This window comes from Lampetra planeri, chromosome 11, assembly GCF_965212315.1.
Source record: "Lampetra planeri chromosome 11, kcLamPlan1.2.h2, whole genome shotgun sequence".
NCBI classification, from domain to species: domain Eukaryota; kingdom Metazoa; phylum Chordata; class Hyperoartia; order Petromyzontiformes; family Petromyzontidae; genus Lampetra; species Lampetra planeri.
The window spans coordinates 14,451,577-14,464,381 of NC_136117.1; the positions used below are offsets into that span (position 1 = coordinate 14,451,577).

Below are 12,805 nucleotides of genomic sequence, written 5' to 3' on the forward strand. Positions count from 1 at the left end.
AAACATGGCAGGCTGACAGCAGAATCACCATGTGTGGTAGAAAGAGCAGCTCTGGCAAAAATATGAAGTGTCTCATGGAGCCATCAAAAACGATGCAACATTCAAACCCATTGGGTAAGCATCTTGTCGAAGTGAGGAAATGTACAGTGCTTTCTCAATCCACTGCTGGATAAAGACCTCCCTTTTGTCAGTCAAGGGAGTTTGACTTTACTTCATCACGCTGCTCAGTGTGTGCTGGTCAAGTGAGGTTCCGATATAAAACGCACCATGAATGTTCACCATAGCCAGGACTTAAACTGAGGTTAGCAAGGTTCATAGTGAAGTTTGTGAACCACCGCTCCCTGTCCCTTCATATAGCTACGATGTGCAAAGGATAAGTGGGCAATGCTGATAATGACAATCGAATAAACATTTTTGATTTTTATGCTGGCAACCGATTCATGGAACCCTCTAGCACAGGGGTCGGAAAACAAAATAAGAAGAGAAATGCTTTTCGAATTCGATCCAAAAAAATCTCAACAATTTCAAGAGCCGCAATGCACTGCGTGGTGAATACGAGACGGTGGGGGGCGGTCCTTGATAAATGACGTCACGATGCTGTGTTCTAAAGAGCCGCATGCGGCCCGGAGCCGTAGGTTGCCGACCCGTGCTCGAGCCCGACGCTGGTGCCACAGTCACCTGGTGCGGAGAGCATGTAGGACGAGAAGGCGAGTATTCTGGTAATGAGGCGAGCCCAGAAGCCCATGGGGAAGTAGGGCATGCAGTACCAGCGGGTGAGCACCAGCTCCCCCGGCTCTCCCGGCAGCTCCAGTGCGGGACGCCCTTCAGGGAGGCTACGCGAACACACAACGCAAACATTAAGGTCCCCCGTATAGCCTTTTAACAGACTGCTGGGGCCAGTGCTGCGAGTGAGCGCCTATGAAGGCCGGCACAGCACACAAGGGGTTGAGTGGCCGGCACCACACCCCGCTGCCTTCGTCTCCCCAGTGCAGATGTATCGCACAATGCAGCAGGTGCTCACCACTCACTGCCCTCGAGTTAATTTATCACCTGCTCACGTGGGCTGCGATTACAAAACCCAAGAGACAAAGCTACCCCCCCCCCCATCGGAGCTTCAGCCAGGGTACATCTTCGCTGCCGAGCTACGAGTGGGTGTTTCCGCCAGGTAAGGTGTGGAGTGGTTTAAACTCCCACGCGCACCTGCTGGGCACGAGCAGCGTGTCGCCGTGGTCTCCCAGCGGCAGGGCGATTTGGAATCGCTCGAGCAGGCGGATGTAGTGGCCGACGTACTCCTGGGGGAAGCCGCTCCTCCGCAGCAAGAAGGCCTCCACGTCGGCACGGCGCAGCAGCCCCGTGCTGCCGAAGGGGTTCACCTCGCGCACCGTCACCACCTGGAGCGGCTCGCGTCACCACGCACTACGTTTGTGTGTGTACCTTGTGTGTGTATGGTGAACTTATTTCGTGCTAATCGGAGGTGCGGGGGGAAGGACAACAAACTAAATGCAAAAAGCGTGTTTCACGTTTCAGGCAGGGCGAGGACATCTGAGTTGTATAGCTGATTCCTCCAGTATAAATATTCTGATTCTGGACCAGCCCAGCCCACATGGACCAGGTGTTTCAACAGCCTTGGTTTAGAATCTCTCTGACAGCAGAAGTGGGGAAACTTTTCCCAAACCGAGGAACAGGACTTTGGTGGCCAACCACACATGAACACGCACATTAGCATCATCCAATAATAATGCAATCAAGATGTGTAACAGAACTAGCCGTAACGGAAGGACTTGCAGTCATAAAAGTGACCGAGTGTAGCGCTAAAATTAGGAACACAGTCTTGTTGTCAGGTCAAAATATTCCCCCTCTACTACTTCATTCCAAGGTGCTTGCAGCGACAGATGAATATCATTTGGGTTCGTTTGAAAGTGGCAGACGTCATGTGGGCCACAGGCCTTTGGAAATGAAGCCCCAGATCGTAGGTTTCACACCTAATGTAAAGCAAGCCCGCGCTTACAGCGTCTGTGATAATTATATATTATTAGTGTCCATGTGAGTTCACGGTGTCCCGAGCGTGTACCTGGGCCATTAAGCTGCAGAGCCACTGGGGGTCGAGGAAGTAGAGGTCCGTGAGCTGCAGGGCGGGGTCATCGTAGTGCAGCAGCACACCTGCGCACACGCATCACCACGTGGCCATCGCCAACAACGCAGTACGGCGCCAGGCAGGGCGAGGCGAGCGAACGTGCGGTGCGCACACGGGGCCGGTGGCTCTCCTCTCATTCTCATCCCTTCCAAGCACTCTGGGCCCAAGTGGCCAAGGTCTTATATCGAAGCCACCAGTCAACCTGCCCGCTCAGCGAGAGGGTGCTCACTCTCCTCTGCTGCCCTCATTGTCTAGAACTCCTTTTCCTCAGCCACCCGTGTTGTTGAATCCCTGCCCATGTTGAAGTCTATGTTCAAGACTGTCCCCTTTTTCCTCTGCCGATGACCGACTGCATGTCCCTCTCGATAAAACACGCCCACTATTTATGTAGGGCGTCTTGGAGATGAGGTCGCATTTAGACACGACGTAAACTATACATGGTATTATAAAAGAGAGATGGGAAGATACAGATGCGAGGAAGGACAGAGGTGATGCGGGCAGGACACGGCAAAAAGGCTATAAACACAAAGGACTAGCAAATGGAGCCCCACCAGCTTCGTGCAGAAACCTCGTGGCGTGCGGCAGCTCCTCGCTGTCCAGAGGGATCTGACTGTCGGCGACAAGATCCTGGAGGCGCGAGCGCGAGATCACGGGGAAACCGGCGGCCAGGCGGCCGCGCTCCACGCACAGCCGCTCCTCCAGCTGCCCGTAGCTGTGCGGGATCAGCTGCCCCATCACGGGCTGCCCTTTAATCTGAAATCGCGGCCACGACCAACGAGCGAGTGAGCGTGCAAAGGCCCGTGACAATCGACCGATTCCAACGCTTGCCGTAGACGACTGGCTCATCGGTGCGTACGGGCTGGAAAGAAATGAGAGTGACAATGCACGCAAAAGGTGATTCTGGACAACACGAGGTTGTATGGTGACCATACGGATGGTCTTCAAGATTAATAACTTCAACAAAATTACGAAGAGGATAATTAGCCAGAACATAATTATTCTGAATGTTTTGTGTCCAGCATGGCACTGCAATCTAGCTAAGACACTTAAGAGTAAATGGATAACAACACCACAAATGCCAGAAGCTAAGCAGGTTTGAGTCTGGATATTACTTGGGGATGCTCGACCACCGAGGCTTGGCTGGTGTTACAGGAATGGGGTTCGAGATCGAAGCGCTTAGTGGCGTCACCCCTCGTGTGCGTGGAGGGTTTTTCTCTGGGTTCTCTAGTTTCCTCCCAAACATCCCCCATTCAGGACCCTCCTGAAAAATGATCTTGAGACTCAACGAGGCTTTCCTGGGTAAGATAATGGTAAGATAATTATTGGAATTATTATTATGGAAATGACCAGAGTCTTCCCTCTGCAGAAGCCGTTGTTCCCCCTTGTCCTTCCCCCGCACCTCCGATTAGCACGGTTGGCTACGTACGGTGCGAAAGAAGTTCAAGGTACGTACCTTAAAGTCTCTGACCGCTTGGACGATGCTTTCTCTCAGCGATTTGATGTTGCCGCTCTCCTCCAGGCAGCACACCACCTTGTGGTCCGCGATGTTCGTCAGCTGAATCTCCGTGCAGAGCTCCTCAATGCAGCGCACGCTACTCCGCATCAGCGTTTCCTTTTCTTCAGTGGCTATTTTATCTTCGTGTGTCCCCACGAGGATGACCGGACACAGTGGAGCCCGCACCTGGTTGTAAACGCAGGAAGCGCAGGCGACGTTGGGGTGTGCACGAACGCAGCACGCGAGCGACGACGTGCATTACGCGTGGCATGCAGGGCCCGCTGCTTTGATTTATTTCTGAAAGACAGTTTGATTTTTACGGCTGCTTGCGTTGTGGCCGAAACGTCGTAAGAATTTTATTTTATTATGTTTTATTTTTATTATTTTCCTTCTTACCGAAAGAACCAAGAATATGAATCCCTGCAGTCACGAAAGCTTTAAATCGAAGTTAGATTTTTCTCTAATTTTTATTGTTCTCATTTTTGCTGAGATTTCTATCGTTGTTGTACTTGTTGCCATGTTACTGGTTTCGTCACGTCGGTGACCCACGCCACTCTTACTAATTATACCCTTTCCTGTCGCTCGAGCTCTCACCTGCTTAAACGAAAACGCACTTTGCTTCTCACTTTGCTTCTCAACACAACTCGGGCGGCTTTCGTCGCTCTTGACTGGCGACATCCCCCCCCCTCGCACATCGGTATGACACGCGAATAAACCTCCTCGTCCGTGGCATTCGCTTTACCGACGGCACCGAGTCCGTGCCTCGCGTAACTCCGAGTCCGACCTGGCCCTGGGGACGGGGGGACTCGAACCTTGATGTTCATGAGCCACGGCCTGAGGCTGGCCACCTCGTCGGGGCCCCGGCTTGCGTCGTACACCAGGACGTAGAGCGCCCGCTGAGACATGAAGCACGGGTGGGTGCTGTAGAACTCCTCCTGCCCTGCCAACGGTGCACGGTGCGGGACGTACGTACAAGGATGACGCGAGGCATGGAGGCACGAGACACAGCGACAGAAGGTTGGTGAAGGGGGCAGACAGAATCGGTTCATATATATATAACGCACCATGGCCAGGAATAAAACTCCAGTTGCCGAGTTCAGAACAGCACGCCAACCACTCCACAGCTTTTGCGAGTGAAGCTGTGTTAACGATCGGAAATTAACAGCAGCATTAAGGTTGGGGCCATGTTACGTTACTCTCTTCTGGCTTGATAGAGTGGGAGAGACACTGCAGCAGATGGTCCGTGACCACCAACAGGGGAGGGGACTGCTGCCAGAATTTAGTCGGCCAGAGGCCTCGAACAAACGGGTTGGATAAGAAGCGAGAGACTGCTTCTGGCTGGTCCGAGGTCAAGATGAGGGACCTCCATGCATCGTGGTCATTGGCTCCAGCACAGCGGCCTCACCAGCAAAGTCCCAGCAGTTGAGGATGTATTTGCGCTGGCGGTGGAGGACGGCCCAGTCGCGCACGTCCACGCCCAGTGTCGCCGTGGACACCAGCAGCTTCTCGCGCTGCAGCCGTCTCAGCAGCGTGCTCTTGCCGCGTCCTGCGCTGCCCATCACCATCAGCTTCATGCGGTTGTAGGGAACGGCCTTCCGCAGCCGATGATACAGGAACCTTGAAGACGCCACGCACGAAGACAAAGATTACCGGTACAACTTTAACAGACTGTTGGCAGACTGGCACATCGAGATGACCGGTGACCCCGTTGAGATGACCGGTGACCCTGAGGTCGAGATGACCGGTGACCCTGAGGTCGAGATGACCGGTGACCCTGAGGTCGAGAGGTGGGCCCTGACAGTTGCGGCGACCACAACCACTCTCAGCAACACCAAAGACAAAGATCCCCCCTGTAGCCCGTGGGTACCTACGTAGGCCAACACGACACACGAGGGCGTGGTGTGGCTAATACCACGCCCAACCACCTCCGTTATCCTCGTGATGATGTTACACACATCGCACCAAGTGCTCATTTAAGGCCGAGTCAACATAAGGGAGGTCCCCACACTGTTCCCCCCCCCCCCCCAAGATAATCGCCAGCAATGTCAGCCTTGGCCGAGAATTTATTCATGTCGGAGGGTTCGTAGCACAGCGACACAACAACAACCGCCCCCTGGCAGGAGGTCACGGGGCAGACCCAGGTGCCACGGGTCGACTGAGATGACTGGCTGAAGCACCACCTGGGCCCCCTACTGTGCCAACTTGATGTGCTTTAGCCACCCGGCACTCCGCTTGATGTTGTGAGCGTCGCTCCTCCGTTGTTGCTGGAGGGCGGCTGCCTCCAACTACCCAGTAGCAGCGTCCTTCATGAGCCTCCTCGATAGAGGCCGATCTTGACACCGCTGGTACCAGTCATCGGCAAGTCCACTCAGCTCCACGTCCTCTTGTACCACATCACTCCATCTCTTCTCTACCCCGTGCCACGCCCGTTTAGGCCCCTCGATCTGGCTGAACAAAAGCTGTTTAAGCATGCGGTGGCTGGGCATGCGGGCTACACGACCCGGCAGTGACACAAACAGGAGACCACGTGCCTACCTCAGCAGGTCTTTGGTTTTCCCAAACTGTGTGAGGTCCAGGTCGAGCTTGAGAGCGTCGAGCTGCAGGTCCCAGAGGCGGTGCAACCCGCCCAGCTCGTTGGGCAGGGTCGTGATGTCGTTGTAGCTCAGGTCCAGCGACGTGAGGCTCTCCAATTGTCCGATCCCTTTTGGAACCTACGGAAATCATCAACGAGCACGGCAGAAATCTGCTTCACGCGCGCTCTATTTCTTAAGGCCGCACGCAAGCCCTCCCTCGTAATCTTACCAATATTCCAATAATCAAGACTGTCTGACGGTGTGGTATCTTAGCTGTGAGAAGCGGCGAGATACCCTCTCTGTTTGCCAGAACTTGTCGCTTCAAGTCTCGGTTGCTTACAATTCTTCACGTGGGGTGTCTCCATATCCTCTGGTTTCCTCCCACACATCTAAACATTTATGTAAATATCTACACACCCATTGCAAGACCCTTTAAAATAAAGTTTTCTTCAGATTCAGTGAGGCTTTCCGGAGTAGATTTTTCCAGGAAAGTCTCATTGAGACTCCATTCCAGGAGTGTTCTGCATTGGGATGTTTGACCAATTTCATTTTAATGTTTGTGGGAGAGAAGCAGATGCACACCAGGGGGGAGGGGGGGGATATACACAAGACGTCCGCACAGACAAGTTCACAAACCCACTCGCTGCCTTATCATCTCCTGGCTCTATAGGAGCCCAGCTGGCTCGGGAGTCTGACAAGCCTCTGACCATGAATCGTTTGGCAGACTGGTCAATCACCAAGTCAGGGTGCACGGTACTGCCACAGTGTTTAAACACCATTAGGTAAAATGGGTGAACACGATGACAACCTTGGCGAGGTTCACCTGTATAACCACGTGTCATCAAAATCGGCCGAGTGGCAATAGACCATTAGCAGGAGAGACGAGTCACAACGTGGCAGAGGTCGGCAAGCATCACCTCTGTCATTCGGTTGTGTCCGAGGTGCAGCTTTTCAAGGCGGGCCCAGGTCCCGGAGGCCCCCGTCAGCTCGACGGCCTCCACGAGGTTGTTGCCCAGCAGCAGCTCCTTCAGCATCCCGGTCCTCCAGAGGCTGGGCCTCGGCACCACCGTGATGCAGTTGCTGCCGAGGTCCACGACCCTCAACCTAACGAGGGACAGGCGCAGCCAGAAACGTGGCCCTGTTACCTAAACTAACAACTATTTTTTTTATTTTGCCAGGCAAGGCCCACCGAGCTATATAGCTCAGTTTCAGAAGTGACCTGGCCACAAATGATAGCCCAACGAAGTGGTTTATCACGTGGAAATGTACAGCAGCAGCCAAATACTCTAAACGCGTGACGTTGATTCTAAATGTGAAGGGAGAATCTAGAGGACTCGGAGAAAAATCCACGTGACCACGGTGAGAGAACATGCAAATTCCAAATATACAGGCGTCAGGGTCGGAATTGAACCCACGACCTCCTGCATACCAGGGGAGGTACTTAACATCTTGCCACCATGGTGCCTCTTCCACCGTACAAGTGAGCTGCACCAGGGCAGTGCCGTGCCAACGTGGCACGGCTCAGGTGCGCCAGGTTGTTTGTCCCCACTCTAGAATCCGGGACACACCGCTGCCGTCACGCATAATGAAGTCCACACACGGACATGCCGCATGATGAACATAATTAGCCCCACTCCTGGCCCTGCTTGGTCCCAAACCAGATTCAGATGTCTCGTGAGGCCAGAGTCTCAAAGTCCAATTCTAGCTCGGCTCGGCAGAATGCCAGTGGAAAACCACCCAAACCGTGAGAGACCCATGCTGACATAGACATTGGAATTAAAACGTGAGTTCCACATTTGTATCTGAGCTGTAGTACTTTGTATGCAAAGTACTCACTGTTGTAGATTGAGAATGGCTGATGGCACGCAGTCCAGCTCGTTGTCCGATAGTTTTACTGTGCTTAACTTACTGGGTAGGTTTCCCACCAATCCTGTGAAATGACATGTGCAACTTACTGCCATCACATGAGCAATAATATATCATAGGTATGTATTACACAGGATAATAATAGCATGTAAGAATCCGACTACGATATTCTGAAACCTACAGCCAATTACATTCAGCTCCACTCTGCCCATCATTGTGATCTGTGCAACGTGTCCGGTTATCTTCCATTGTCAATACGTCAGAACAATTAAAACCGGGACAATATCCAGAAATTCACAAAAGCATTTGAAGACTGGGCCAACCTTTCTGAAAGCAGGACTGTCCTGGTCAAACTGGGACGTTTGGTAGCAGTATTGATGGGAGGAGGGAGCCACACGAGGAATTCTGAGCAGTTTAACACGTGTGGACAAATCAACTTCAAGGACAGTGCATACATTATCAGAGTTATGTTTTTTGTTTGCATTATGACTGCAGGTATTGTGGTCTATGCAAACATGACTCCTTGTAAAAAAATGTGTCAGTTTTTTTGCCAGATAAAAGGGTAAAAAACCAATTATCATATGTTTTACTGGCAAATGAGGTTCCAATGACGTAGGCTTTAGCGACCAATATTATTCACAATCAAGGATGTCGGGTTACATCGCGTGCCTTTGTTTTTGTGCAAGCCGCTGTGGTGTCGTGCCGCTGCTACCCAAGCGGTTGTGGGAGATGAGGAGGGTTTCCAGGGCTGGCAGCGTCGTGGCCAGGTCTCCCGGCAGGCCTTCTAGGTCATTCCGGCTCACGTCCAAGTGCCGCAGGTGCGGAAGGTTTAGACCGGTTGGGATGGATTTTATTTTATTCCTAAAACAAAAAGAAAACAATCGAGGTCAGTTTCTGCATTCAATTTTTTCCCCCAACATTTTTTGATGAAAACACGTTTATCATGTTATATTCACTCAGTGGGAGGTCGTTCATTCTTCTATGCTGTCCCCTAGCCTGGAACTTCCTTACCTCAGCGTGCTGTCGGCTTCCTACCCCAGTTCAGGTCCTCAAGACTCAAGACCTTCCTCCTCTTGTCTGCCTATGACCCTTTGCCTCACTCTACAAAACAAACACACTCACCCTTTCCATACAGCGTCTTGAGACGCGGTCGCATTTAGACACCGTCTACATTCGAAGCCTATGACCAAATCGTCGGAATGTGCCCAATCTCGACAGCTCTCTAAAGCTAAGCAGCCTTGAGCCTGGGTAGTGCTTAAATGTGTAACCACTATGCACATCGGGTTGCGAAAGGCTATGGGGCTACGGGGTGGGAAACAAAATGCAGTGCAGAAAAATATACTGAAGTATTGTCCTCTATACCCTCACCTGCCTATACCAACCCACACTAATCTGCATAGTATGGTCAAATAACCCACACGATGTTTGGAGGGCACCTCACCCAGAAGTGGATTGGCAAAGGGCTGCACACACACATTTCCTATTGTATTGTACAATAGCATTTCTCTGGTCCAATTAACCAAAGCCACCCTTCCCCCCCTGCCCTGCCGCACACACACCCAGAGCGCTGCACGTACCCTTCCAGGAGCAGCTCGTCCAGGTTGCCGAAGGACGAGGGGAGCCCTTCGGGAAACGCCGCGATGCCGTTGTGGGACAGGTTCAGAGTGCGCAGGTGGGAGCACCGAACGGGGCTGTCGAAGCGAAGCGGCGACGCGAGGCAGTTGTGGGAGAGGCCCAGGTGAGCGAGGCTTTCTATCAGCAGCACAGCTCGAGGGAACTCTTGAAAGCCGTTGTCGCTCAGGTTCAGCGAAGTGAGGCTTTTCAGCGCCTAGCAACAAGTAACAAGAGAACAGTGGTCAGCAGCCACCGCTGACACATCAAGAAGCCTTGCGTACATTCAGAAACCACTGCGTAATTCACTAGAGGAGTCCTGAAGAGTCGATTCGTTGATATACATTACGAAGATAGCGAAACATCCGTCGAATCGCCTGTATATAAACCAGTGTGTTACAATTTGTATGTGCATGTGTTCCCTCTTCCTGAGAGACAGAAAGAGAGACACGTGGATTTGAGAATGTACACCGGTTAGAGACAATACACTGACTGTTAAGTAAAGTGGACTTGAGCAGGGCATGTCACTAGAAGAGATGATGGCCGGTGGTCGAGACTAACTATGGAGTGGCAGCCAAAGGTCCACACAGTAGAGGGGGGCAGCACACCTTCCAACCACTGAGAGTCAAACTCATCCCGTGACAGTCAAACTCATCCCGTGACAGTCAAACTTGACATTTTAATTCTCAGGAGTCGGAACCAATTTTAATTATGACGGTTTACGTTCAGTCATTGGCGATCAGGCCGAGGCCACCAACTCGCTGCACGTGAGCACCCGGTGTAATCACAGGTCGGCCGAAACATCGATTTGAACGGAGGATCTCAGCGGCGCCGGCTCAGCGCTGTTCACCTCTGGAGCCACCCGGCCACCCCTGCGCAGCCTCCGTCTTAACACCAATCACAGTCCCATGTCACACCCTTCTCATCATCCTCATCCTCGTCCACCCTGGAACATTTCCACGCCGCAGAGCGGCAAACTCACGGTGGCGAGAGCTGGGGAAATCGCCGTCAGGCGGTTCTGCTGGAGGTCCAGCCGAAGCAGCTTGGAGAGGTGAGGCATGAGCCACTGGGTTAGCAGCACCCCGCTTATGTCGCCAGAGAGCTCGTTACCGGACAGGTCTACGCTGTGCACGACGTCGTGCGCGCCTTCCTGGGTCTTCTGCGATGCCGTGGGGCTCGGCGATTCCACACTCGCATCACACGCCCCACCTGCACACAAACACACATTAACAGAAGCAAAGTGAGGTAATCCCCCGATTTGGTATAAAAGTGACTTTTACTGGGTTGCTTTCATAATTACTCTGTTCGAATCAGAATGTGTTATGGTGATTTGAGGTGGAGCACTGGTGCAGCGGTTAGCTCACTACACTATGAACCTAGAGGTCAGAGTTCAATTCAAAACCATGGCTAACATCAGCGGTGAGTGATTTCTGCACACAGTATGATTTTAAAAAATCAGTGAAGTACGGTCAGACAACCCCATGACCACAGTGTGGAGAGGTCTTCATCCAGCAATGGCCTGACAAAGAGCTCTAAACTATTGTATACGCATTATAACACAGCCCTACTAGGTTTTAAATAACCTCTTGTCAGCTTGTGTATGCTTGCACCCGTGTCGTTTTCACATGGAGAGATACCGAATACCTTCCATGAACATTGACGTATTTTAATGCTGTGATGGTGTCGTCTTAAACGATGGCAGTCAAGTGCAAATCCCATTTATCGCCACCGCTCAGGGTAACTTTCAGCTACCTGATACGTCTCCCCAGAGTTTGAACGCGAGCTTCGTCCCATCCGTGTCGTCCTTGCCAAAGCTGTTCCCCAGGAGGGCTCCGTCCCACAGGGCGCTTTCTCCCAGGTCCATCTCCCACAGGCTGGCGGGGACACTGCTGCCCACAGCAGGCGAGCCGGCTTCCTCCAGCCAATGCAGCACGAAGCCAGCAACCCGCGAGCCGACACCTGCGCGTAACGGGGGCACAAACGCCACCCCCCACCGGGTCACACGACCCCACTTCAACAACCACCTCGTGCTTTGACACTGGAGCGGGGAGGCATTGCTTCGGTTATTGGCAAGACGTCGACATCATCTTGAAAAACCCCCGAGCTCGACCGCCCCCCGCTCAGCCAACGTCAGGACCGCTCTTCGTCGCAAATGAATGCTTGCCGTCGAGTTAGGCTATTGGCAAGGCGGCATTATCGCCAAGGCAGACCCCATGTCTCGAGGGAGACCCTGCCTACTGGGTCGAACGTTCCCCGACCCAGCTCAAGGTAGGTGGGACACACACACACTGGACGACATGACCGACCGAACAACACGACACCAATGCACTCCATTGTCGTTTTCGACTTAAGACCCAGACGCCGGTATCTAGCCATGATAACAAACTGTTAACGCCCTCGCCCGGTGCACATGAGGTTGTGGGTTCAATCCCAACCCTTATGCCTGTATAGTCGGAGTTTGCATGTTCTCTCCGTGGTCGTGTGGCTGTTCCTCCGGGTCCTCCAGTTTTCCCTCCAAATTTAGAAACATGCGTTTAAGAGTATTTGGCTGCTATGAATTACCACGTGATACGCCACTTCGTTGAGCTATCATTTGTGGCCAGGTCGCTTCTGAAAAATATCTATATAGCTCAGTGGGCCTTATCACTGAGCTATAGTTGATCAACATCGATGTCACCTGGTGCTGCATGACCTTCAGATATTGAGAAAGAGCACGTGCAAAAATTATTCACATTTTCCACGGGACAGAATCATAATCCTTTACCCAATCCGGTCCTGCCAGCGTGTCTTTTTGACTGCGTGAACAGCGGCCGGAGCCACGCGGCGTGGAGGGAAGCCAGACGGAGTCGGCCCAGGGACACGGCCTTGTTGGCCGGGTCGCTGCCGAGCCTGTGCAGCAGGAGGCCCACGATGTCCGCGTTGCCGTGCACCAGGCTCTGCCGAAGGGCGGCGTGCACGTCCGCCTCGCAGGCGCCGTGCTTCAGCAGCAGCTCCGTCAGAGCGACGTCTTGCTGGGCACAAGCCTGCAACGCGACCGAGGGATTTATTTCAGCCGGTAGTACTCCCGAAAAATATATCAGCGGCAGACACCACACCGAATCGAGGACACCGCTCGCTATGGCCGCA

General features: G+C 52.8%; 1 protein-coding gene across 6 annotated transcripts in view; it reads right to left on the reverse strand.

The window, feature by feature from the left end:
• The window catches only part of LRRK2 (leucine rich repeat kinase 2), a 43,053-nt gene that overhangs the window by 15,185 nt on the left and 15,063 nt on the right, over window positions 1-12,805 (reverse strand). For all 6 annotated transcript variants that reach the window (XM_078598949.1, XM_078598948.1, XM_078598950.1 and 3 more), the window contains 15 exons: window positions 12,444-12,702; window positions 11,432-11,638; window positions 10,662-10,888; window positions 9,646-9,896; window positions 8,781-8,929; window positions 8,039-8,132; window positions 7,120-7,306; window positions 6,165-6,340; window positions 5,035-5,246; window positions 4,442-4,569; window positions 3,588-3,815; window positions 2,686-2,887; window positions 2,072-2,160; window positions 1,201-1,391; window positions 679-833 (listed from right to left, as the gene is read on the reverse strand). In XM_078598949.1, coding sequence (XP_078455075.1) covers window positions 679-833; window positions 1,201-1,391; window positions 2,072-2,160; window positions 2,686-2,887; window positions 3,588-3,815; window positions 4,442-4,569; window positions 5,035-5,246; window positions 6,165-6,340; window positions 7,120-7,306; window positions 8,039-8,132; window positions 8,781-8,929; window positions 9,646-9,896; window positions 10,662-10,888; window positions 11,432-11,638; window positions 12,444-12,702 — 2,755 coding nt within the window. The remainder of the gene's footprint in view (window positions 1-678; window positions 834-1,200; window positions 1,392-2,071; window positions 2,161-2,685; window positions 2,888-3,587; window positions 3,816-4,441; window positions 4,570-5,034; window positions 5,247-6,164; window positions 6,341-7,119; window positions 7,307-8,038; window positions 8,133-8,780; window positions 8,930-9,645; window positions 9,897-10,661; window positions 10,889-11,431; window positions 11,639-12,443; window positions 12,703-12,805) is intronic.